We start from the raw sequence: 27,569 nt of genomic DNA on the forward strand, positions 1-27,569 counted from the left end.
TTTTGTGATGCTCATATAGAGCTATCTGTACATTTTATATCTGTAATTTGCAAATACAAAATCCCAACTATCAACATCTGCGTGATAGTTGGTAAATCAAATCCTCAACAACAGAGCAAGAACACAGTCTATTCTGAGGCTGAAAACAGAATTCTGAGTTAAAGTATAGGCAATGCTTAGGAAAAAATTACAAACAGCAGCATGGAACACTTGTTACCTGCTGATTATGTTAATTTACATTTTTATAAAAGACCCCACATCAGCTGGGAATTAAATAAATGTGGACATAATTAATATGCAAAACTTTGCTGTTACTCTTTAATTAAAATGCAGAAATTTTGATTTGAAAGAAGAAATAGTATCTTCCAAAGAAACATGCTATTCTGGGAGAACAAGGCATATATTTAATACAGTGAGGAATAAATCATACTTAATCATAGTTAAGTTTTAGTTAACTCTTAACTATTTTAAGAGTTATTGTTAACAATTCTGGATGGGATCTTTAGGGGTTAACACTATCTTTTGTTGGTTCATAAACCAGCCCCTGTACATGGAGGGCAAGGAGAGACTGAAGAAAGAGGCAGACTACTCCAGATAGGTATGTGGCAGGTTTAATAAGCAAGGGAATTTGCAAACAAGGCTAAACTTGGTGGCCACAAGATGAGATCTCCACCCCTGCCCGCCAGAATTTTAAAAGTATATATAGAGGTCTTAACTGTGTTCAGTCACATATACCGTACAGATGGTCTCAAATAACACATTGCTTTCTCAAGGCTGCATCCTTGAAACAGCTCTGGCTATGGGAATGGTGAGTGGAAGGTACATGAGTGGAATATACATTAGAAGGACAGGGAAGCGGGTGAGAAACCTCTAATTGCCTAGGTCCAGATTGAGAATCAATCGGTGGCCACGTCCTCTTGAACTCCTCCAACATTTTTCAAAATGTAAATCTTTAAGAGAACTGCTTCGCTTACATATTCATTTAAATTACTTGAATCAGATTAACTCTATATGAGCCTCCAGCATTTTAAAAGGTAAAATAGACACTGGGCTTTGTGTTCTGCATAAGCAAACACAGTGCTCAGGACCACATAAAAGGCCTCTAATCGAACTCACAATCAGGATCGAATGCCTTTAATAGGTATTGAGCACCTGGATTTTCCTTATCAGAGCACTTACTAAGCTGTTGTGTAATTATCATCTCTCTCCACCCAGAGGGCAAGCATCATCTCAGTTTTGTTATTTTTTCCATCTCCAGTACCTGGCCCAGTATATGCTCAATAAAATTTTATTGTCCAGAAAATGAATTGTTAAGCAATAGTCCCATGAAAAGAAACATCCCAAGAGTATTTAAATTCAAAGTAGTCCGGACAATCTCTCTCAAGTCTTGGCATAGTATCTTCCTCCAGGGAAGGAGGCAAAATTACAAATTACAAAATTACAAAGTAGCTGAGTTTCTCTTTATAGGAAAATATATATATATAAAATATATATATATATATATATATATATAAAACTTATAAAGAAGGGATATATATATACATCTCAACTGTGAAATACAGCATACGTATATAAAATAGGAAAGAAATATATTACAGTTTAATATGAATATGTCACTTAGGACTCAGGTCACGAAATAGAACATTTCTAGGACCTCCATACCCCTCTACACTCCCAACTCACCTCCTGCAACACCTGCCAGTCACCATGCCTTGCATTTCCTCTCCAAGTAACCAAGGTCATTATTGTCCTAACTGTTATGGGAATATTTTTCACTTGTTCAACCATCTATGTTCAAATCCCAAACTATATGGTTTGGTTAAATAGCGAGTTTCCTTGGTTCCTCAAGGTTAAGTTATGGTTTATATTTTTCAAGAATATTTCATGTCTAGTGAGCAAAAAAAGGAATGCTTATGTAGCACTGGATAACAAGAAAATGTCTTTCCTTATATCACACAGATAAAATAAAGTTTTACAAACACTGGCCATTTTCATATTAGGAAAAGAACAAGAGAATAAAAATAATTCACAGCGACATGTTTATTTAAGCCTTAGCTAAGCTTTCATTTACAAACAAATAGTTTTGGGGAAAAAGATCACAAGACAATATTTTCAAGTGTCATACCATCCACATAAAAATTAAACTTGCAGAATTTACAAATTAATATTCTGAGCAGACAGATAAATTATACATCCTTTTGCAAAATCCAATCTACAATATTTAAAAATTCATAGTTACAACATAAGACATTCTCTCTTTACAATCTACCTATTTACATAGCTTTCCTCACTGCAGGTGATATAGTTCTCATCATAGCTACCAAGGTTTGCAAACATAGTACATTTAAAATGTATTTAGCAGCACATAAAAAATTAGATAAAAAGGGAAAGAAATATTACTATTAAATAAAAATGAAATTAAAGGGTGATAATAGAAACAACTCCATAGGAAAATAGATCAAAATATATTTCTGTTAGGACATCAAAAATGTTTCCCATCACAGAATGTATGCACAGCACTAATAAAACAATTTAACAGCATTTTAGTCCTGAGCACAGAATATAGCACAGCTGCAAAACTTTGGTCAATACAAGTAAATGTCGACCTCTAACACAATCTGTTTAACCTTCTTTGTTAGCAGATTAAAGTTAGTTCCATTTTATGAAAAATCACCATCAGTAATATTCTCATATCTTTTTTCCATTACATTAAAAGAGCTTTTAAATTTGGGAGCCCTCTGTAGACTGATATAAATACCAGACAAACCAATGTTTGATTAACATTCCCAATATGTTTCAAATATGTAAATCATCTGAACAGGCTATATGAATGAGTTAACAATGGGTTGCTTTGTATTCCAAGTGTATTTTCTGACTGTCACAAAAGCAGACATGCTGTACTTCAAATAATTTGAAGATGTTCTTTATAGCCAGGCATAAAAATCCAGCCACTATATAAGTGCAAATCAAGCAGCATATCAATTATAGGTTATATATGCATTGGTAGATATTAAAATTAAGCACATAGGATAGTACACAATTTTATTAGAATACCATTTATATTCAGCAGTTGGATTCAGATATATTTTCCAGTTAATCCCATTCACAAGTTTTTGCCTAATAAATGCAGGACAACATTTTCCATAAAGAACATAGAGTATAATCACAGTATTCAGTTTATGACTATCTTCATTCATGTTTAATTACTGGCAATATCTTCCACTGGATCTCCTGTGTCAAAGAGCTGACCATCTTGCAAATTTCGAGTCTTCCAAATTCTCACAGTTCGATCACTACACAATAATAAATTAAAAATGAACATGTGAAAAGAGGTGGAAAGATAAAGAAGTAGTTCGTAGAATTACTTATCATGGAAACATTTTCTGAAAAGATCTGTAATAGATGTAAGTAAAAATATACATTGTCCCATAGGTATACCAAACAGGTACCCATAATAATGAAATTAAAAATAGTTTATATTATCAAGGGCCTACTATATGCCAGGTATTGTTACTATGTTCCCCTCACATACATTAATGCATTTAATTCTCTTTACATATCATAAGATATAAATAATGCTATTCTCCCCTATTTATTGATGAGCAAATTGAGGTCCAAAGAAGTTAATTAATTTGCCCAAGATCGGGCTTCCCTGGTGGTCCAGTGGTTGACTCCACCCTTCCACTGCAGGGAGCGTAGGTTTGATCCCTGGTCGGGGAAGTTCCGCATGTCTCAAGGTGCGGCCAAAAAAAAAAAAAAAAAATTGCCCAAGATCACAAAGTAAGTGATAGTGCCAAGATTTGAAACCAGGCAGTCTGGCTCCATCTCTTAAAGACTTTACTAGTATGACAAGGTCAGAGGTCTTCAGGCATAAGAGCCCACAGTAAGATCACAGTGAGGGGGCCAGGGCAGGAATTCCAGGGAGTTGGTGAATCTGTTGATATTCAGGAAGAATTATGTTCAGGTAAGCCCACAGAAAAAGCAGGAGACTACTAAGAAGTATTCTAACATTCTGCCTATCGTAGAACATAGACAATTCAAAGTTTTTCTGAGAAAACTTATTTTTATTCACTTAACATGTGGGTTCTGGGGACTAGTCATTAGACAATCACATTTCTTACCATGTCTCTCGTGGCTCTAAAAAGAGAGTGTTGCTTTTCTCCCATTTCCTAACAAACCCAAAGTCAAAAAGAACGAGTTACCATAGAATTGTATAGTTAAAAAGTATTTCAAAGATTATGTAGTCCATTTCGAGGATAAAGAAAGTTTAGTGACTTGTTCAATGTAACATAGTAGAGTACAGAGCTGAGCCTAGAATCCAGGCTTTCTAATTTTTAATCAACAATCTTCTCATCCCTAAGAGTTCTTACCACAAGGTAAAAAAAAAAATCACTTTTTTTTCTTTTCCTTTTTTTTTTTGTATCTACATGAGACGATGGATGCTAACTAAGCTTATTGTGATAATCATTTCATTATATATTTAAGTCAAATCATTATGCTGTATATCTTAAACTTACACAGTGCTGTATGTCAATTATATCTCAATAAAACTGGAGGGAAATAATAATCTCTCCCTATCCCACACAGCACATGTAACTGAAAACAGAAGGGGATATGTTCACACATCCACCCATTTATCCATTCATTTATACAACCATCCATTCAACAAATGTTTCTTGGGAACTTGCAGTGTTCTAGGCATTATTCTAGGTGCTCGGGATCAATTAAAAATAAACAAATAAATAAAAAACACAATCCTAGGCCTTTGTAGATCATATATTCTAGCAAAAGGAGACAATAAAACTTAATAAATAATTAAATTATAAAGTTTATTAGAAAGTAATAAATGTTATAGAGAAATTAAAGAGTATGGCAAAGGGGATCAGGATCAGGAGTGGTAGTTGATAAGAGAGATCACAATTTTAAATAAAATGGCAAGGTTATTCTTATCGAGAAAGAAAGACATTAGAAGAAGATCAGGATCTCTGAAGGCACTTTGGGCAAATGTCCTAAGGTTGGAGTGAGCCTGATATGTTCAAGAACCAGCAAAGATGTTATTGGTGTTTTAAGAGAAGGAGCACGCCAGAGGGTACTAGAAGGTAAGGTGAGAGATAAATACTCAAAGGGTCAGATCAAGTAACGGCCTCTACTTTAGATAAAATGGATGATCAATGCAAGGTTTTGAACAGAGAAGGAACAAGATCTGACTTGTATTTTTAAAAAATTACTCTGGTGTCTGTGTTGAGAATAGACTACATATGGGCAACGGACCTTGTTTAGGAGGCTACTGTAGTAATCCAAGAGCTGAAGGTGACTAGGGTCAGTGAGGCAGCAAAAGGCATGGTGAGAAGTGGTCAGATTCTAGATATAATTTAAAGGTAGAACACCAACAGAGTTTGCTGATGAATTGGATATGGAGTGTGAGAGAAAGAGAGGAATGAAGGTTTCTAAACTAAGCAACAGAGAAGACAGACAAGCCATCAACTGAGATGGAGAAGGCTTTAGGATGAGCAGGTTTCTTAGGAAGGTCGGGAGTTCAGTTTTGGACATATGAAATCTAAGATGAACAAACTTACACTACTAGTCATGACAGAGGAACCTGTGCCAGGTTAGCGCTCCTGTTGTAAACAAAGTGAAAACTTGACAGAACATATGGAACAACTATTTTCAGAAACTGGGCAATGGGTAGTTCAGGCCTGTAATCCCTGAGAAAAGGGAAACAGAGAAGGTGAGCTCTGTGATGGCCCTGGCTCTCAGTCTGGCAGCACTTTCCAGACTACAGCAATGTGGGAAACCAAGCAGAAAAATCACAGAATAAGAGTTGAAGAGATAGTAATAAAAATCTGGTAAGTGTGAAATAGTTGGAATTTGTAGAACCAGATAGAGAAGAGGAGAGAGCTATGCAAAAAGAACTGTGGAGCTATAGGAAAAGAATTCCATCAATCTACATAGGGGTCCCCTAATGCTTTTGACTGAAGGCTAAGTTGCACATGAGTAGAATCAGACTATAAGGCCACACCAAAAAACTACTAGTGAGTATAAGTCAAACAAATCCCAGAGTTTACAAAGCGCTGTGAGATGTTCAGGTTCTGACCAGTGGAGAACAGCATCAAACATTCAAGACATCCAGTAGAAATCCAAGAAGAGTTAAAAACAAGTCTCAAAAATAAGAGCTGAACCACAAGTAACTTATGTGCCTGACAAACAAAGCCCAATACTCTTTAAAGGAATACAACAAAATCCAGATACTCAAAACACAATACTATAATTAATGTTCAACATTCAATAAAATGTTACTTGACATAAAAGCAGAAAAAATAAGACCCATAATCATAAGAAAAATCAATCAGTGACAACAGATCCAGAAATCAGATATGATAGAATTACTTACACAAGGACTTTGAATCATAAAGTCCCACCTATAAAATAGGGATTATAATAATACTCACCTTCTAAAGTTCTTATGAAGACTAAATGAGTAAAAGCCTGAAAACACTTAGGACAATGCCTGGTAGATACTAAGCCCTATACAAACACTTGTTAGATAACAAATAAGTAGCACTAATTTGAAAATAGGCCTTCTGATTTTATTGGCGATTTTCCTGATTTTATGTTACATGGTAAATACATCTGCATCTGATGCTCCATGGGTAAACTGAGAAAAATTTCAATTCTTCAAAAATAAAACTGTATCATGGAAGAAAAGTATTATATCATACCTCACCGACCAGACCTCAGTGATACATAATACTTTTATAGTCTTATCTTGTGTGTCCCACAGCTTTGAGGGATATTAATTTATTTCCCATAAATTGTCAAGGACAAAACAAATTTCCAAGGGAACAAATAAAAGTGATGACTCTTAAGAAAGTAATGCATCTTGGAAATAGCATCAATGAAGCACCAAAGGTAAACACTTAGAAAAACACAAAAGAAATTGGCTTTGATGTACTTTAGAGATGAGAGAAAGTAAATCTAAATGAGAAGAGGGATTCAATGGAAACAGCACAAATAATAAGAGACACCAGAGAAATATAGCAGAGGTTTCAAAATAAAATCAGGGTAATCGTGCATTTAGGACAGACGAATCAAGCAGTCGGTCAAATTAAGTAAGATAATTGGTACACAAATGACATAGGGAGATTTTCAAGATATTCATGAGAAATTACATTTTATTTGATTGAGATGAACACCTCACATTACAGTTAGTATATATGCTTTCCTTTTCAAAGTACTTATATACATATTATGTCATTTTTATGGTCACATCTCTACACCTCCTTCAAACATCTTCTTAAATGTCACTTTTTCAGTAAGGCCTTCACTGATCACTCTATTGTGTAACCCCTGCACCCCAGTGATGCTCTCATCCCCCTTCCCTGCTTTATTTTTCTCCATAGCACCTCTCACCATGTAACATATTTTACTTATTTATTTTCTTTTCTCCTCCTTAGAATGAAACTACGGTTTGTATCTATTTTGTTCACTTCTCTATTCCCAAGGGTCTGGAACAGTGCCTGGCACATAGGAGATTCATCATGAATAAGCAAATGAGCAAATAAATTAATCAATCCAGCCATCTTAAGAGGGAAGTAGATATTATTACTATGTACTTAAACTTTAAAGGAGGTAGAAGATGCACAAAGTTTTTTTTTAAATGAAATGGTCTAAATGTGAAGAATGACAAGTTTGTTGCCTTTCTGGAAAAAAACTTTTAGAAACTAGTCACTTATGAATGATTTTTTAAAAATTAAAATCACCAGGGGAAGATCTGGCAGAAGACTTCTTAGTCTAATCAGAGAGCCGATATAGGAGTAACACTATTACCATGTAACCAGGGGAGCCCAAACTCAGTGCCCACAGTGTTTCTCAGAAAATATAAATAAGACATCATAAATAGACATTAGAATAACTGTAATAAAAGGATTCATATATTCTACATTTCCAGATATTTACAACTTACAGGATTTATTAAATCTGAATACAAGTAAACAATATAGAGAAAGATCACATAGCAGAAACTTACTCAGCTGCAGTAAAAATGTGGGTGGAATTAACACATATGGCATTGATAGGACTCTCATGACCTTTCATCTCTCCAACTGGCACAAAGGTATCTATGTTCCAGAGTTTCAGAATGCCCCCTCTGCAGCCACTGAGCAAAACTGGGTGGCCTGGCATCACTCCAAGGGCACAGACCCAATCCTTATGTGCATTTGGAACTTGCTGAGAAAAAAAAGAAAAATCAGCAGTTTAAGGGAAGTAGTCCAAACTGACATTTTCATACCAAAATAAGTTACAAAAGTTTTTATTGACAAAATTCAAAATTTGGAACACTGAATTGGCCTGGAAACCATAAAAATCATTTTCTATAAAGTCACTCTTCATGATTTAAAGAAATAAATCTGTAATTTGCTCCTAAATTTGCCTCACTAGTTATCATCAGTGTTATCAGTATTAAAGGCCTAGAATGTTAAAAAAGAAAAATCTATAGAATCTAAAACACCTGGAAAGTATACAGAATTTTTCAAACATCACTTTCTCTTCAAAGGAGTAACTATTTCACCTTTCTCCAAAATGTATCTCACGCAACTAGTTTGAAAACTACAACCTGGTGTGTAGACTATAAGGATTGTCTCATAAAATCACTGCCTTAAATTTTGGAAGAGAACATAGAGGCCTAAAGCTTTTTGTTGAAGGCTGGAGCTAACCTATATATTTCACAATGAGTAAACAATCATTATAAGCTCAGACTATATACCGTATTTTATGTATAAATATATTTATATACATAACATAAAAGTCACATCCAAGAATGTATATCTATAAAAGAAAAGCTTTTGAGTGCAATATATGCATCTGTTGCCAGGTTTTTTTTATTAACGTTCATGCTACTTGTTCATTTTGTTTTCATCTGGTTTTAAGCAGTAAAGTAGGAGTAATTGCAATACATACACACGCATACATTTATAAGGAAAAGCCTGAAATTGAGTACAATTTTATCTGTTAACTAACTTCTTCCTCTCGGAATTAGGAAAAGCCACCAATGTTTGATTGTATTGACAGAACACTTCAATCCAACTATCATTCTATAGGAAATGAGAGAACCACCACTGTTGAATGTATGAAAATGAGATGAGGAATCATTTAGACTGCTTTGACCTTAGTGAAACTTGGTACTCTTTGGAATATGTGTACATAAAACAAAAAAACAAAAACAAAATGAGAAACTGACTGCTTTACTCCAAGACTGATTTCATTTAGTAAACACAAGCATGGTGCAATCCCAGATCTTCCAACACTTATCAGAGTCTATTCCCCTTTTATTTTGGAGATATCATTAAATGTTGAATGTTGCCCTTTTCATAATTAGTAACTCTGGTGGGTGATGATGAAACACTCTTTAGGAGGAAGCCCTGTTTGATACCATCCCTAAACAATGAAAATCTACATAGAGGCTCTTCGCATTCTTATATAGAATACTGGTGACTTTGAAATACCCACTCCATCCCATGAAAAGGTTTTGCATTACCTGTAGAAGGTCTTTTTGAGCTAAATCCCATTTCTTGATTCCATTATCTCTGGAACCACTAAATAGGTTATCCCCCTGTATGGTTAATGCTTCAATGCCATCATAATGAGGGGGCTCGAAATTGTGGGTGGGACTCACAGCTCCAAGAGCCCCTTCAGTTACATCAAACATCTAAATAAAAGCAGAAAGGAAGCAGTCATCCTATTTATCTTACAAATAAGCACCTATATGCATTCATTCATAGAAACACACACACGTATATTAACCAGATATGATTTGTTTTATTTTACTAAGGTAACTAAAATAACCTGCTATGAATGACTCAGGATGAACCTGAGCCCTATCTTCACACTACTTTTGCTTACATGTCTGTAAGCTCTTAAGAAAGGCAACCAATTTTCTCATGTGTGAGTGTACAAATGATATGTTAAATAATAAAAATGCTACATATCAATCCAGTTGAAATTCAAATAAATGATATGATTGTTATTTAAACACTATTAGGTAGCTCTGCAATCTTGGTGGTCATCTCAAATTCTCCAAAGCTGCTATTCAAAACCTTTCACTCCCCTCAGTTGCTCTCATCTCTCTTAACTGTTGAACTTGTGATTTCCTAAAAAGGTTAGTATGACCAAAAATAAACTTTCTGGACCATGCTCCCAGTTACAAAAGTTTTCTTTTATTCTCAAACATTCTCTTACCCTTCCCTTCTTTTCAGATGCTAAAGTGTACCTACGTTTTCCCAAGGTTCACATCTTTGATCTGATTCACCAATTGCTACCACTTCACTCTTCACACTTTCCCTCTCCACTGAGCCCATTTCCTGAGCATATAAACATGCTCAAGTCTACCAAATATAAAATCCTCTCACCTTAACCATTCTATTGTCAAGTCACTAACCGATTTCTCATCTCTTAATCAAAGTTTCTAAAAAATAGTACTTATACTCTTCCTATCTCTCTTTATTACTGTTTCCTCTTTTTTATTCCCATTGGTTCTTATAGGATTCCCCAAGGCTGAGTCATGTCAACCCCTCTCCTTTGGCCATGTCAACTACTCTAACTCCTTAACCATCTGCTTCTATTTGAACAGCTCCAAAACATACATGTCTAGTCATAACTTATCTTGAGCTCTGGACTTGCCTTTCAAATGGCCTACTGGACTACATGAGAAGGTCCTCTATTAGCATCTCAAATTTAACATCTCCAGAATCAAACTATGCTTCTCTCCTCATCTTATCTGCTACTTGCATAAAATATGAAGACCATAACATGTCCAGCATTAAAGGTGGTGATGATGAGACTTAAGCATTAGTTGGATGACTCAGCCAAAAAAATCTTTAAAATCCCTCCCAACCTATCTTCTAATGAAAAGTGAGAATACATGTTTAAATAATAAGACAACACAACCAGGAACCGAGTGAGGAAAAGATCAGGAAGAAAAAGCAAAGGTTAGAAATGAGAAAAAAGAAAACTGATTTAGAGAAAAGGGTCCCAGGTACATCTCAATACTTCTAATCTATCATTTAATAGGAGAATGTAATTAAACAACTTTATTATACACACTTTGATATAATGATCCTTGGAGCCAGTGATGATTAAATCTTGTCCACTAGAAATCTGATCTACAGTAAGACACATAACAGGGCCTAGGTGTCCCGTTAACTTTCCTGTGGACTGAAACCTTTAAAAAGAGAGAAAAATAATTTTGTTTGAAAATATTTCTTAGCATGTTGAGCCTAAGCCTCAGCAAAAATAATCAACAGTCTTTGCTAAAACTGTTCTGTTTGATTTAACTCCACCTCTATGCAACTCTGTTCAAATTAAGAGTAAAAATAATGGCCAAAGTAATCAATTCTCTGATGGAAGTGTGAGGAGTCCTAAATAAGTTATTCCAAAGCAACTAATATCATTCAGGTAGTTAAAAAAAAAAAAAAATCAAAACTCCAAAAACTTGCTAAAGGCTAATTTTAACTCTAACCTAAGTCCAGGTAAACCTTAATCTGTTAAATTCTCAACATGATATAGACATATGATTGATGTTATTAGGGCCAATTTGAAATTTGATTAAAACAACTATGTCACTGATATAACTAGAAAATAACAATATGAAGAAAGTAAAATTATTTTACTACACTAACATATATTCTCACACATACACATATATGTACACCCATCATATATACACATATACACATACATGTATGCACATATGTGTATATACATGTATGTGAGAAAATAGGTAGTCAATTTCATCAATTATTACAAAGACATGAAAATGACCAGGAATATATCTGACTGGTAGAAAAACATGTGATGCCCATTGTCAGGGGGTGACAATGAACCTTTGTTTCATAGTCCTACCTCAAATCAAGCTGCTGGAATACAGAGATGTATTTGCCCTCTAGAATATTATTATTTCTTGTAACTCTTTTCTTAGTTACTTTGTTAAGATGAATCTGTATTTAATCATGTTGCTGAAATCAAGCAACTTGAAAAAGGATCTAACTTTTCAGCAGAAAAGAATGTAAAGATTTTCAAAAGCTGATATCTTTTCTGCCTCATGTCATGACTTTGAGTATCTTCCTTCATGGTACTACAACTACAAATGAAGGTTAATATCTTCAAGAATAAACCCAGTCCTCATCTCGTTCCTAATTTTCTTAAACAAGCACTGTTTTCAATTTTCTACTTCTTTTTTCTAAAACAGTTCTCAGGACTGTGTTCTTATTTCTCTTTCTCTCTCATTTATTTATCTATAAATTATGCTTATAATACTTTCTCAGTCATGCATTAAAATTTTACAAGTTATAACCAATTTTCCTCAGAATTTCTAAAATAAATTTCCCTTTGATTTACTACTGACAAAGCCCTTCTAGATGGGATTATTAACTGAATTACCTATATTACCTGAATTACAAACTTTACTCAGAATCTTGTAATTGCCTTTTAATGGCCTTTATCCTCCATTACAAGATGAGTTCTAAGAAGATGGACACCAAATTTGTCTTGCTCAGTCTTTATCCCCAGTACCTACCACAAGTGTTGGTATAGTGCTTGCCATAATTGATATTGAATAAACATCTATTAACTAATAAATAAATATTCCCTTGCTGCCAAATTTTTAAGAACTAGAAAAGAAGCTAAAATAAACACTCAAATGAAGGATAAAAGCTCATACTTCACGGCAAAAAGAAATCAAATCAAAGATGTAATGCCTTGTATTTCAATTTATCATTTTTCTCTTTGTACTCACTTCATCTTCTTAATACTTCATCATATATATGTGTATATATATATATATATATATATAATTCTATATTTATAAAAATCCTGTGAAGATTTACACTTAAAGTTATATGGTTTGTAAACTGAAAATTTTGAGATAATGATGCATAAGTGATGTTACAAAAAATAATTCTTTCAAAGGTACTGATGCAACTAGCATGAGAACCTTGTTCTCTTCCTGGTAAACAACACAACTTGTAGACAAATATTAAGAAAGGCTATTTTCCTTCATATATTTTTTTCCCAGCAATGGAGATTAAAAGAAAGGAAAATTGTGAGTTTGCTAACGAGGACGCAGATGTTCAGCGGTGCTGCATCAAACAGAAAAGTCTAGGTTTTTATATTAACTTCTGGGGTTATACAAATTAGATTTCACACACACTAATGCTATTAATGTGTGAAAATTGCATTTGCCATATACAGGAAGTACATTTTCTTTAAAATTCTACCTTTTAAGATCCCACATTCTGACAGCATTTCCAGAAGCTGCATAGAGGAAGGTGCCAGTTGGGTTCAGTGCAATTTGATTGACTTGGTTTTCCCCAGAAGGAATAGTAACTGTCCGGCTGGTGGTGGCAGAACAAGCATCTCCAAGAGTAACTTGACCTGAAGACCTTAACAGAGACAAAGTAAAGCAAAATAAGTCACATTTCTGGACAAGAGTTAGTCTTAGAATTCCTTACATTCCTAGGAAACTGGCTGTAGACAACAAGAAGATCTGTGTTCTTTGGTCACTGTATGCACTGTGCCTAGCACAGCACCTCATACACACTAATAAATAAACATTTTGATAGATAAATGAATGAAGAAAACAAGATGACATGGCTTAAAACTCTTAATTTGCAAGTTATTATAACACTAGGAATTCTGGGCCCTGTTAGGGATGACTTAAATATGATTCAGAAAAGATTAGATGACAAAGACAAAAACTCAACAAATGATACAGTGTCACAAAATTAATTCGTTTTCCTGCAGTTTCCAGAAGTTCCCTGAGGAACAAGCCTACCAGTATTCTTTTCATATATAAGATTTGCCCTTATGAATTAAAGACACTAAGGACTTTTTATTTTCAGTTTTTGTTTATTTTAACCCAATCATATAAGGATTACTTACTATATGCGAAAGACTTAAATATGATTTATTTCTATTTCCTCAGCTAAATTCTAAATGGTAAGTATATTTTTAAATTTTGAAACATTTTATTAGCAAACTTCTAAAATACCAAGTTACAATCAATCTTTTCAAATTTGATTTTGATTTTAATGAGTCAACTGGATTGGTAAATTTCTAACATAAGATACAGTGTTTTTTTTCTACAAAATTTTCCACAAGAGACCTGTATTCAGTACAGTAAATAATTAGTAATTCTCAAAATATAAAACAGCACTTAAATATTAATAATCCTCACTCTACAAATTAGTAAAAATTAACCATTCCTATGCTCCCTTCTCTTATTTAAACCAACAGAGTTCACCTTAATTTTAATTATGTAAAACAGTTCATCAATCTTATGGCAAAAAGGATCACTATTTGCTCTATATTTTAAAGACATACATATAACAGACGCAGAAAACAAATTCATCCTCCAATTGTCCAACATAACCTACAGTTATGAAATATAGGCTAGCACCAAAGCAGTGTAAGTCTTAAAAAAACTCCTCAATTAATTAGCATGTATCATTCAATACATGCTAATTAAATTTTGCAGGTACTTCTTAACAGTCTATAATGGTGATTTCAGCCATTTTCTAAATAGTGGTACTCATTTGAAGCAAGTAATGTAAATCATTTAACTACATCAATTAACGAATACTATGAAAATTTAATTCCTTAGTTATTTGGGAGGGAGGAAATATGAAATGTGTATTTAGTCACAGATCAAATATGACTTCTCCTTTCCTGTTTAATGTTGAGCTATTGTATTTTATTTTCTCAATAGTTTTTTTTCACCTTATTTTATCTGTGTTATTATAAACACTTTCATAATCTCTGCAAGTGGATAGGTATAAATAAACAAAAATGCATAAATAGGTCTATCTTTTCTTACATTTTGTAAACAAGAACTATTTGCCCCTTATGCTGTTTGTCTTTAAGTTACTTACGTTAGCGTTCGAATGCACTTTGCTGAATCTCTGATATCCCACACCTTAATATAAGATGTTGACACAGTGAAGACCAAACTTGTATAATTACAGTATTTTACAGATACTACATTGTTGTGATGACCTCCCAGTGACATTATCTCCTGCCCAGTCACCAGATTCCATACTTTACAAGTACGATCTAAAAACAAACAAATAAAAAAGAGGAAATACTGTCAATATAAGCTAAATTAGATTCTCTTAACAATAACAATTTCTCTTCTATGAGAAAAAAAATGAGATAAGAAAACAGCAATTATTTAATTAACTTGCAGCAGGCATCCTAACTCTATCCTTGACACTTTTCAGCAGGTTGAAGGGCAAAGTAGGTATAAAGGAGTAGATGAAAGCCAGGATATCTGGTGTATGCATTATGTGGTATTAAAAAATAATTATACAAAATTTTGAAATAGACATATCAAGAGAATCTTGTTTCAAATTGCTCCTGAATTTAAAATGGCAATCCCAAATCAGCCTCTTTGAGACATTTTGCTTTGACCACTCTTTTACGTACTCACCACACTCCACATGTAGGAATACACACACCTTTCTTTTCCAGGAGTCACTGATTGATTTCATTTTTGACCCAAAAACATAATCATAAAACTATTCTATTTTTTTTGACATGCTAAATATCTAATTATCCTGGACTAATAAATTTAATTTGAATCATTAGAAAATTCTTTTACAGAGCAAATTTTTTAAATTGGGGAATTACTTGCCATTATTCACAATTCACAAGTTCTAGCTAGACTTTCCCCTCACCTTGTAACATCCCTAAATGCTAAAAAGCTTTGACTAGCTTCCCAAATTCCTGTACATGCTTCCTTCTCACTTTTCTAACCTCACTGTCCACCACTGCCCCTAAATATACTATACTTTTCAATCCAACTGAATTTAGTTTCCAAACCCACTTCTACCTCCAAGTCTCTGCTTACACTGTTCTCTAATCTTGGTTGCCCGTTCTTACCTGTCAAATCTAACAATCCTGTAAGGTTCATCCTAAATGCCTCCTTATCAAAGCCTTCCTTATTTTTCACAATTTAGCATAATCTCTCCCTTTTCTGAAACCCCGAAACTCTTTGTCTATAACTCTTCAAATCATTTACAGTTAATTTCTAGTTGCCTGCAATTTCACCAAAGGGGTTAAGAGTGCAGGTCTGGAGATGAGTAGACCTAGGTTTCTCTAATCCTGGCTCTTTCACTTACAAGTTAAGTTTATCTGGGAAAATTATTTAATTTCTTGAATCTTCAGCTTCTTCATCTGTAAAATTAGGATGCAACATGTATTTCATTGGGTTTATTGTGAGAATTAAATGAGATAAAATTTGCATAGTCTCTGACATAGAGTAAGTGCTCAAGAAATGGTGGTTGCTACCCATCTTATTCTCTTTACCACACTGTACACTGTAATGGCCTTTTGTAGATTTTTATATAGCCTGCATTACTAAGCTCAGTGTTTTGTATGTATTAGGTGCTCAATTACCAAAAGGAGATGTATTCCCTCACCATTCTATTCATATAACACCAACACAAGTTTTACTTTCTTCCCAACTATGCAATGATTTTATATTTTATGTAATTCAGGAGTTGAATGAGATTATCTCTCAGATTCTTATGTGTCTTAAGCAGTTTGACATTTTTAAAAACCTGTTAAAATGTAATCATTAAAAAAAAATATGTTAAATATCCACATGGCACAACTACTAGCACCTTTTGATCCAGTGAAGAGAAGATCATCAGTAGAATCCACACAGAGCACAGCTTTTGTATGCCCTTCAGCTATGTGAATACACTGAAGTGGAGAAGCTCTGACTCCTTTCAAAGCTGGAAATGGGTTGATTATGCCCCTGAGGTGGGGGAAAAAAATAAGATTTACTTTAGTAGCTATATCATGAAACTAGTTTTTATTTTTTTCTTTGGCTTTAAGAAGTCTTTCTAAATAATTAGTATTGTAATAAAATCCAGATTGCTCCCTTGTCTCTTTTTTAAGCAAAAGGACAGAGACAAAGTGTGAAATTATAATCGTAGTGTTGGAGTGCATCAACTAATTAGGCATCAGATAGCAGGTGCATTCTGCAAAGAGCAAAGTCATGATAAATTGGATTTTTTTTATCAACAATTTCATCTCTTCAAAATTTAATGAAGTAATATTGGGAGCTCTTCAAATATAGTGAATTATGAAAAATGAGAACGCATAAATGATGGATAACTGGAAGATGTGACTATCAGCCTGGAATGAGACTCTATGTCAAAAAAGACATTCTAGAGAAAGTATAATACATACCACCTAAAATACTAAGGAAGCAAATTTCAAACAAATTTGAATAAATACAAGAATGATTGCATAGCCTGAAATTCTAAAGGGAGAATGGCTCAAAAATAACAAAAACTTTTAAAACTCTAACAATCTCAAAGACGATTTTTAAAAAAGAGTAAGATTTTAAAAGAATAGTGATGCTCTTTAGGGAGATTTCTCATAATTTTAATATTTCTGGAATTTCTGCTTTATGCCACTGGACTATGAACTATGAAAATATAAAATTTATCAAAACACTGTCCCTATCCCAAAGGAGGTTAAGACAGGATCTGAACTGAAATAATTGTATTGGGAAGACTAAAAATGAGAGTGAATTAAGAAATGATAAATATATAAGTTGGATGTATCTTTTCTCAGAGCAGGAAGAAAAATTATGTTGAAATATGTCCATTATATAAGACAGATGGCATAATGTTAGGACAGATTCAGCAATAAAACAAAGCTGTCTGTTTCCATCTTCCTGATGAAGGAGAACAACCTTTAAGATACGAGGGACAGAAATAATTAAGAAGAAATGTAAGCCCAAGATACATTAGATCTGATAATGAAGAGTTATTCAGTGAGTTCAAGTATTTCTGTTTTTAAATCATTAGATCACAGGGTTGTGAAAGTATATACCATTGCAGAGGCAAAATCGTTGTTGGTATACTAAGAGGATCAATAAAGGGGATAAAACATGTAGACCCAATTTTCCAGAAAGGAGAAAAAAAAGTGGATTTCAGAAATTACAGATGAGTAAAACTTCTTGTTGAGTCTCATAGAGGAAAATATTAAACAAATAATTACAAACACTTAAATGCTCATCAGTAAGAGATAACATCTCACAGGGGAAGGTCCTTGTAGAATTAATAGGCAGGAAATTAGGGGAATGTCATATTCACAATATATGCTGATTCCAATAAGGTCCATACAAAAAGCTTTTCAAATGATATCCCTATGGACATGGTGGGTAAGTATGAAACTGTTGTAGCAAGGTAGTTCCATCAGTGGCTGAAGAGTCACCCCTAAAGAGTCAATGTTCCTCTCAGTCTGGAAAAAGATCTTCAATATCTAGTCAGTCTTTCCCCAGAACTCAAGACAGATATGGCATGTTTATTAAATTGATATATTAAAGAGCTGTATTGTCTAGAAAAATTACCCAAAAAAATCCATTTAAGTATGTACTTAGCACTAAAATATTCATTGGATAAAATTTAAACATAAAATTTAAGTTGAAGATAGAACAGAATGCTCCAAGCAGGAAAGGAGCTTAATTAGATTTTAAAAGCTAAAGAAATTTGTTTATTGAATACAAGACCAATGGATCAACAATTTATGATTCTTCTACCAACACTTTCAATGACTTGTGCAATAGAAGTAAGTATTTCAGGAGAAAGAAAGCAATAGAGCTACTATATTCTGCCAAGGCCACATCTGGAATGAGGCTGAGTTCCAGTTGCCACATTTTAAAAACAGCTTTGGAAAATCAGAGATTTTCCAAAACAGTGGAAGCAGAAAGAAGGATCTGCAGACTATATCATATTAGGAACAGATGAATCTAAAACTATTGAGCTGATAAGAGAACCTTCATGAGAGAGCATACAAAAGCACAGTTAAATAGCTGAATATTTAAAGAGCTGGCACATACACACAAAAAAGGTATACTGGATTAAATCTAGCATAGCTCAAGAGGGCTGATGACAGACCAATGAATAAAAATTTAAAGGAGGTAAATTAGGCTTAGGATTTAAAAAAAAAAACTTTATTTTTGGGGTTTAGTTATAATGATTTCAAAAAGTGAAGGGAGTTCCCCATTACCAGAAATAAGACCAGGAATTGTTACCACATGGGTATATAATTACAAAATCCAAAGTATTATTTGCATTCACACATCAATTTGAGATTCTTGAAATTAATGCTCAGTAACTTGTTGGCAATGTAAAAACTTAACCAGATTAAAACTGAAATGGTAGCAAAACCTCCTCAAAAGTCTAAAACTGTCATTTTGAAATCCTATCAATATTATGTGGGGTTTATAGCTATGAACTGAAGCCATCAAATTATAACTATTGCTTCAAATGTTGAAAAGTTATGATCTAATGCATAGTCAATTGCTGCTCTTCTAAAACATTAAATATATATGTATGTATATTCTAACAAGCTGATTATAAAGAAAAGAATTAATGTTAATAACCTAAGAGCTGTTTTGATCTGCATTTAATGACACAAATCATCCTAAGAAAAAAGCTAAACAGTACCCTTGGTTATTTAGCACTTGGTTATTTAGCACTATGTCTCCAAAAGAGTTCCTTCCTTCAGATTACTATCTTTATCCTAAGAATCTATTAATGTTTCCTGATGATATAATGTGCAACACAATTCTGTCATGTCAAAGGTTGTAATATTACAAAAGTGAATATTTGCCTCCAGTAACTTATGTATGGCATAGCCCTAGAGACCAGGATGTCTCTTTTTCATTCTTATGTGTTTTATTTATTCAGATTTCTGAAGAAAAATAATTTCAACATTAAATATAGCATCATATTTATTAGATACTGAAAGATACTCTCAAATATTCAGAATGTTAGGGTTAATATTTTATAGAGATTACCTTATAAAAAAGGTAATAGAAAAAGTACAGAAATTGGAAACATAAACCCATGGTATTTCTCTATTAAAATTAATCTATCCACATTCTGAAGTATATAAATCAACTTTAAAATAGTTTAAGTTAAGTTTAAATATTGCAAACTTATACAACAGATCTGTTGTGAAGGGGAAAAATGCTTATTTCTGATCCATGCAAAACCAGTAAAGTCTTGTAATACTGTGAATAAGATTAATTTCCTCTCCCTTCCCCTGCCTACCTTCTGGAGGATCTACTGATGATCAGGAAAATGGCCATAAAACATGGGAAAGAAGTGCAAAGAGAGAGGAGACAAACTGATTAGTGGGAAGAGGAAATGAAAGGAAAAAAGAGAAATTAGGGGTCCAAAAAACCCATAAACATGAAAAAAATGTCACATTGTTATTTGAAAAACAGCATCTACCAGTTAAAACGATTTATTATGTTTTTAAAATTCTTTTACTTTCTGTATCTTTCTATATTTTAGGTACCATAGCATCCTTTTTTTCCCCTAGTATACCTTTTTTAAAATCACAAATCCTGCCATAAACTTTTTATTTAAAATTGATAAATCAACATGAAAAAACACCTTATTCACTTCCCATGCCTTGAGGTGGAAAAACCCATTGAGGAGCAAACCTTTACATTAATTTTCAAAGAACTTAATTTCTTTAAAGAAAAGTTTTAGGTTACAGACAGAATACAAATAGCACAAATTTTAATGCTATCATATAAAAAAGTTTACCACTACTTTGAAAGGTATGATCACAAAAATATATTAAAATTAATGTTTAAAAACATCAGTGCATTTATATGGTTTACAAGTTATGAATGCAACAAAAATGAGATTTGTTTAAAGTTTCTAGGAAGGCATTTTAGAACATCAATGAAATGCCAGAACGTAGGAAAGAGAGAAAGTACCTGTGTACCTCCGACAGAGAGGAATCACTTTCATCAGACCTACAGTGAAAGAGTTAGAATTATGAGGGAAAAGAATACAGATGTCAACAGGTAAAGACACTGAGATTGAACTGATTCAACAGTATGAATAACAGAAATACAGCAAACATTTCCTTTACAGTGCCCTGCTTTTCTATTTGCACTGGATATCAGCAAATTCAGTGACAGCTAAATTAGTTAAAGTTTTGTGCTTATGTTTTCTACCAAGATTTGGGGGGAAAAACTTTCTATTACTGATCCACAGAACCCATCTATCCTCACTTTCTAAAATGTAGGCCCTGAAGAGGAACAACATCAAGCAAGTGAAATACATCACTTCAAGACTCTATTTAATTTGACTAGTACTAGAAAAAATTTTCAGTTTCAGTAGTCATTAATGAACTTTATTCCTCTTGATAATTACTTTAGATTTAGACTCTCATGTGGAAGTTGCACAAATGCATTATATGTTTGCATGGAAAGCAAATCATTCAAAATTTAATAACCTTTGTGTTGTTTTTCTTTTTTTGCGGTACGCGGGCCTCTCACCGCCACGGCCTCTCCCGTTGCGGAGCACAGGCTCCGGATGCACAGGCTCAGCAGTCGTGGCTCACGGGCCCAGCCGCTCCGCGGCATGTGGGATCTTCCCGGACCGGGGCACGAACCCGTGTCCCCTGCATCGGCAGGTGGACTCTCAACCACTGCGCCACCAGGGAAGTCCCAACCTGTGATTTTAATTCATCTCAAAAACATGGAGTTCTTCTGATTAGGCAGTCCCTCAGTAATAGTTGGGAGGTTTTACTGGGATTTTAAATACAGGTGAGCCACTCCTGTCAGCCTTAACCTGAAACCTCCAGGACTGACAATAAGTCTGGTTATCGTGAAAATCTATTTAGCTTGTAGTATTATACAATATCCTTGGGAAGAATGAGGATAGAGTGAGTGCTGGCATATTATGTAATCAGAAACAATGTGTGGGACCTACTTCTAGCTGGTGAAATATGCTAGACTCAAAAAGGAGCCCAAAGAAAGTCATTAAAAAGGTAGGTGAGTTTTTTGAAAGTGTAGTCAGTTATTCTAAGTTTTAGTTTATAGAGACTACAACAGAGTCAAATGATTGGTAGGTAGCTCATAAACTATTTCAGTAAAAAATATGGAACTATAATTAGACTGTCAAGATTATCAAAAGACCAACAGAAAAATTTTATGACTGTGAATGCAAGGGAGACAAAATTTAGTAATTCTTCATCATCGCTAGTGAAAATGGACTTCCTAAAGACATTCTTAATGTTCTTCTACTCTTTCTCAATTAAATGAGAGGTATGATTTAACAATGTTCAAGAGTCTTTTTTTAAATATATTAAAAAAAAATACCTATCTAGATCATTTGAAAGGACATGTCATCTGATTAAACTATATTAAAACCTAATTTTAATATAGTTTAATCTAACTGATTAAACTATATTAAAATCTAATCAAAAATGTTATCCATAAATTAAGTAGATTAAAGAATCTTTCAATATGATGGTGTGTCTCTCTAAGTCTATAGAGCCATTTAGCATGATCTAAACATGCCAGACAGATCTTAAACAATACCCTGTAAATTTCAGAAATCGTTGATATATACAGGGAGATTATAGCGTAGAAAACAAAGAGCTGGTGTGGGATACTGAATATCAAGTACATATACTATCCAAAATGCTATCATTCAAAATCAAAGCAGACAAGTCAGTTAATAAACACCTTATGGCAACACTGTTAGTATGAAATTCTTGCAAGAGAGATTCTGGCTCAGTGTGGGAATATTTTTTCACTTCAAATTTAATGAAAATTATATTTTCCATACCCCTCCAACTTCTCTTCCCCAACAACCCACCCTGAGTTCTACCCCCTCCACCCATAAAGGTACTCTTCTATCCCAAGAATACAGTTACTCAAGTTTTGTGGTGGATTTGTAGAACAACCAAATGATAACAACATGTTACACATATGGCAATGCTTTTGTAAGCTGTTATATCCACCAAAGGTAAAATAATTTGCCTCTTTTCAATGCAGGCTGTCTGGATTAGAGGCTTTTATAGGCTCAATGAAGCTGAAAAATCCCAAGAAATTTAACTTCAAGTGGTCTCAAAGATTTTTCAATTCCAATTTACTTGTAGAAGAAAAGGTAAGACAAGTGCTCAGTATAGCAATGCAAATCTATAGCAGGGAATAATGTTCAGCAGGAAAATTAATTTCTCTAATTTTGTCTATATGGTTCATTTCCCATTGGAAAAACACATGAAATATGGCAAGAGTTCACAAGTCAGACTCCATCTCCCACACAGAGAGAAGGCTAAATGTTTTCTACAGACTGTATTGAAAGGTTCAGAATATTATAATGAATAATTGGGGCTCTTTTACATAATGACTTACTTATCCTGCTGAACTGATGTGTTTCCCTGAGAAACAGTAAGACGATTAAAAACATTCAGTTCATTACGGGGCCGGCTTGGTGGGGAAGAAGGAGGTGAAAGACTAGCCTCTGAGGTTCCAGAATCTGAGCTACAAGAAAAAAAGAACATTAAATAGGTGGCTTTAATTGGCTTTGATTTGTTAGAAATGTTGTAAGAAACATTTTTTTTATAAAAGCTTTTCATTATACAATTCCTTCCTTGCTTCCTTTCTTCCTCTGTTCCTTTTTTATAAGATAAAATGCACTCTGAACAATTTAATTAAAAATTTTTTTCCACTGAATCGTGTTACATTGGCCACAAGATGGCACTAAAGAAAAAGTTCTGTCTGCTAAAATCTAAAGTCAGTATAAATAAAGCAAGCCAAATTTAAAATGAAACAATTTTAGAGTTGAGAGCAAGTTGTTCACTTTACAGATGAGGAAACAGACCCTGAGAGTTTAAGAGGAATTTGCCTATTCAGTTGATTCATTCATTTATTTTTAAATTACTTATTTGCTCCATCCCCTATCTCCTACTTATTCTTAAGACATTCGATTCAGTAGAAACAGGTAAATTACATCTTTAAATACAGGAAACAAGGATGATTAGAAGAGCAACTTCCATGACATTCATGTCAGCTAAACCAGTGGTCAAAGTAGAGAGTGTGCATGTTGATACAAGGGAGGAGGATGGTATAAGATCATCCACTTGGGTACAGAAAATATATGAAAACTTCTTTCATAATTATTTTTATGTTAAAGGAATTGTCTTTACCAATACTTAAATATAGATTAGCATTGATATTCCTACTCAAGAGCATGTCAGAGATCTACCTGCTATATGCAGCTCCTTAGGAGACCTGAGGGAGATCTCAGTGTGCCACAGGGTAGAAAGGTAACAGTGGCTCTAACCCATTTATAACTTTCTGTGTGTTGTGGTGTTGCAATTTACAAATGTCCACGTAAGTGGACCATCAGATTATATTGTGTACTATTAAGTAAACTAACCCTCACAAAACACACAAATAGCTTTTAAAATATTTCAACAAAAAAAACAATTAAGGATAATACCAATTTAAACATAAAAGAACAGCAAGAAAATGGCACAAGTCACACATCTTCTAACACTAGATTTTTGTTAACCACTTTAAAGAGGTGAAATCAATGTCAGTTTTATCAGATGACAGTCAAAATTAATTTCAAAACTTTCTATTTGAATTGTAGTTTTAATAAACTTCTCCTGAAAGGTATATTAACTCCAAAATGATATGCACAAATAATTGAAAAATAAATCAGACTATATGAATGGGGACAAGTGCTCAAATTTATTTACAAGTATGTGTTACCAAGAAAGTTAGACTACTTATACAAGCCAACAGCACACTTGATTGTCTTGATTAGTCAAATCAGTCACAATCCCAGAGTCAGTCTGAATATGGAAAATAATTTCACTATTGTGCTTTAGCATCTAAGTGCATCAGACATTTTATACAATCTAGTAGATAAAAAGCATGGGTAACTTACTGTTTTTGTTCCTTGGCCTTTGATTTTTCCCCTTTCTCATATGCCTTTCTCCTTGTTACAGGGGAAGGCTCTGGTAACTTTTTTTCTGATACAGATGACTGTCTGGAACTAAGAGAGAGAAAGGTTCTATAATCATCTAATTTTAAATATATACATATAACTTTGGCAGATACTCAACCTAAATATTTAATAGATTAATAACTGGAACTTGAGAAAGACTATTTGGAAATAAGAAATAGAACTAGGACAGGAAAATATCACATGAGTTATTTTAATTAATGGGAGCTTGATAACTATATATTTAATTTTTAAATTGGCAATTTTGTCAAATACATACATGCCCATTATCTTTGAATGTAAACATCAATGCTATACTGCCAAATAGCTAAAATAATTTTTTAATTTTAAACATTAAGTGTTTAAGTTTGATTAGAATTGCTTCAGTTGAAGAAAAATTGTCTTTATAGTTTTGCAAGAACAAAAATATTAGAATATCAGAATATGAGAAACAATGAGATTTAATGAATTAATATTTACACAGTCACAAAAGAATACTACAGGTAATCACAAAAAACTACAATCATTTTACTTAACTAGTATTTAAGTATTAGTTAGCTATATCTATTTTAGTACTAAAAATATTTTTGTTTTATTATAGACTTTAAATGTTCAATAGTGGCTATGTAATTAATAATTTAAGACTATGATTGTTGTGTACAGTGGTAATGAATTTTAATTGAAAAAACTGAATTTTTTGCTATCCTTGACTAGTTTTATTAATAAGGAAAAAAACCACTAAGGAATTAGCAAGCAGGATCCCCAGAATGGGCTTACAGTGATTTCTATTTGAAAGTGAAAACTAAATATAATTAAACTTCACGTGCCTGATTTTTCTAATTAGAGGAAATCACATTTTAGAAGTTCTGCATCATTTAAATCATAAGGCCCACTTGAGTAAATTCTTTTACTTTATGCAATGGAAGTCATGTAGTAATGGGATATAAGAGTTACTGCACCAAGCACATGACCAACTTTTAAATTTGTACAGAATTACACAAGCATCTTAATTTATGAAAACTTGGATGATAAGTCATGTGAAGAGACAGTGTCTAAAAGACATTTTCTACAACCTGTCATGAATGATACATTTTTAAAATGAAAAACAAAAGGGCAAAAGGAAGGTATTACCTGAATTCTGGATTCCAGGTCATAGATTTAGTCTTGAAGTTCCAAAAGTCTCTATTCATCTGATAGACTAAATGCTGAACACATAGGAGCCTCTAAAATCTGTTCTCAGTTCTATATCACTACCTTCACCAAAAGCAATTCTTCCACTGTTATCTTACCAAAAAAGCACTGAAGCCATAAGCTATACTGGTTAGCAATCTCTAAGAGCAAATCTAATAGTTAATTACATAAGTCACCTCAAGCACATGCAAGATAGTTCTGTCATTAAAACTAATTTTGGAACTAAAGGTAGCAGATGGGCTTACTGAATGGAAGACAGTGAAAATATCTTTATAAGATGAAAAAAGTTATGGGAAACAGATGTTCAGATTAGGGTGGGGAGTATGACATACAGAGTCATATAGTATGAACCATTTTTTTGGCAATTATTTCCCAATGCAATGATGTGTTCATTCAATAGATCATCTGCTAGATCACATGTGAGAGTTAGTTTGGAAAAAAGCCATTAAAAATCTTTACCAGTGAATGACTGATGTAATTTTAATATAACTAACAAAACACACACACACACACACACACACACACACACACACACACACACACACACACTGGCCTGTGTAGGGAGATCTTTGTTCTCAAGATAATAATGAAAAATTTTTAAATAAGATTTGTTTTGAATGGAATGTTTTTTGTTAAGATTATCATAGAGAGGAGAGGTAATATTTCCTCCTTCAAATCTTTAATAATACAATATTTATACTTTGTGTGTACACTCATCCCAGACATGCAATGTGCTTCAAGGCAAAGAATTAGGAAAATTCAAAATGTATTATTTGTAACTGACATTTGTATTTTTCTTTAAAAGTGTCAGCAAAGGTTTACTATCTTGACCAGGCTCTTAGAATTAGGATATAATGTAATTTAGAGTAAATTTAAGAATCTTTAAAGCTTCTGTTTTATATAATGGTTTTATAGGTATAACTTTAATCTAGTTTAGGTGTTTCTAAATAAATTTTTTCTGTAATTCACAACTCAGCCTTTATAAAAATTATAATCTTTAAGAAAGACCCTAAAACTTAGAAATAAGACAAAGCAATTCAACAAAGAACATCTCATTTAAATTATTTTGAATGTCCAAAAATTAGGAGACACAACACCTAACAGAAATTACTTTGAAAACTAGAGATCTTATTTACATAAATTTTAAAAAATAGAAATAAGAAATTAGCAACATGCATTTTTAAAAAAAAAAAAAGAAAGCCAAAAGAAAGGAAGTTAGTGTAGCTGGGCCAGACTTACATGCTGCCTATCTTAGAAGGGAAGCCAGATGGGGGAGGGAGCTCTTTTTCCCTAGCAGAAGTACTTGTCTCTGTATTCATTCCAATCTCTTGCCCTTCTGCAACAGGTGTAAGAGGGCCAGGCAAGGAGGCATCTCCTGTACTAGTGTCTGAAGCTAGTTCACTGCTATCTGCATACAGCAATTCCATTTGAGTGGTGGTTCTCCTTCGGGCCTAGTCAGAGAATGGAAGGAAAAACAATCATGTGCAAATTTTCGCAGGGAAGATGATTAGGCGATATTTAATATTAGTTTGAAATAGG

The 27,569-nt window shown here is 33.4% G+C and overlaps 1 protein-coding gene across 14 annotated transcripts in view; it reads right to left on the bottom strand.

The window, feature by feature from the left end:
* Window positions 1–2,022: 2,022 nt before the first annotated feature.
* The window catches only part of KIF21A (kinesin family member 21A), a 155,507-nt gene continuing 129,960 nt past the window's right edge, over window positions 2,023–27,569 (bottom strand). For 4 of the 14 annotated variants that reach the window (XM_089920513.1, XM_089920515.1, XM_089920516.1 and 1 more), the window contains 12 exons: window positions 27,270–27,481; window positions 24,783–24,890; window positions 23,240–23,368; window positions 20,807–20,845; window positions 20,127–20,141; window positions 16,674–16,810; window positions 14,922–15,102; window positions 13,269–13,433; window positions 11,098–11,215; window positions 9,533–9,703; window positions 8,027–8,226; window positions 2,023–3,293 (listed from right to left, as the gene is read on the bottom strand). In XM_089920513.1, the coding sequence (XP_089776639.1) occupies window positions 3,200–3,293; window positions 8,027–8,226; window positions 9,533–9,703; window positions 11,098–11,215; window positions 13,269–13,433; window positions 14,922–15,102; window positions 16,674–16,810; window positions 20,127–20,141; window positions 20,807–20,845; window positions 23,240–23,368; window positions 24,783–24,890; window positions 27,270–27,481 (1,569 nt within the window). In that variant the 3' untranslated portion in view covers window positions 2,023–3,199. Of the gene's footprint in view, window positions 3,294–8,026; window positions 8,227–9,532; window positions 9,704–11,097; window positions 11,216–13,268; window positions 13,434–14,921; window positions 15,103–16,673; window positions 16,811–20,126; window positions 20,142–20,806; window positions 20,846–23,239; window positions 23,369–24,782; window positions 24,891–27,269; window positions 27,482–27,569 lie in introns of those variants that run through there. The other 10 variants (XM_089920518.1, XM_089920520.1, XM_089920521.1 and 7 more) reach the window with 5 other exon arrangements.

The sequence above is a fragment of the Delphinapterus leucas genome, chromosome 11, assembly GCF_059928025.1.
Source record: "Delphinapterus leucas isolate spDelLeu-1000000601 "Yukka" chromosome 11, BTC_Dleu_Yukka2, whole genome shotgun sequence".
Lineage (NCBI taxonomy): Eukaryota > Metazoa > Chordata > Mammalia > Artiodactyla > Monodontidae > Delphinapterus > Delphinapterus leucas.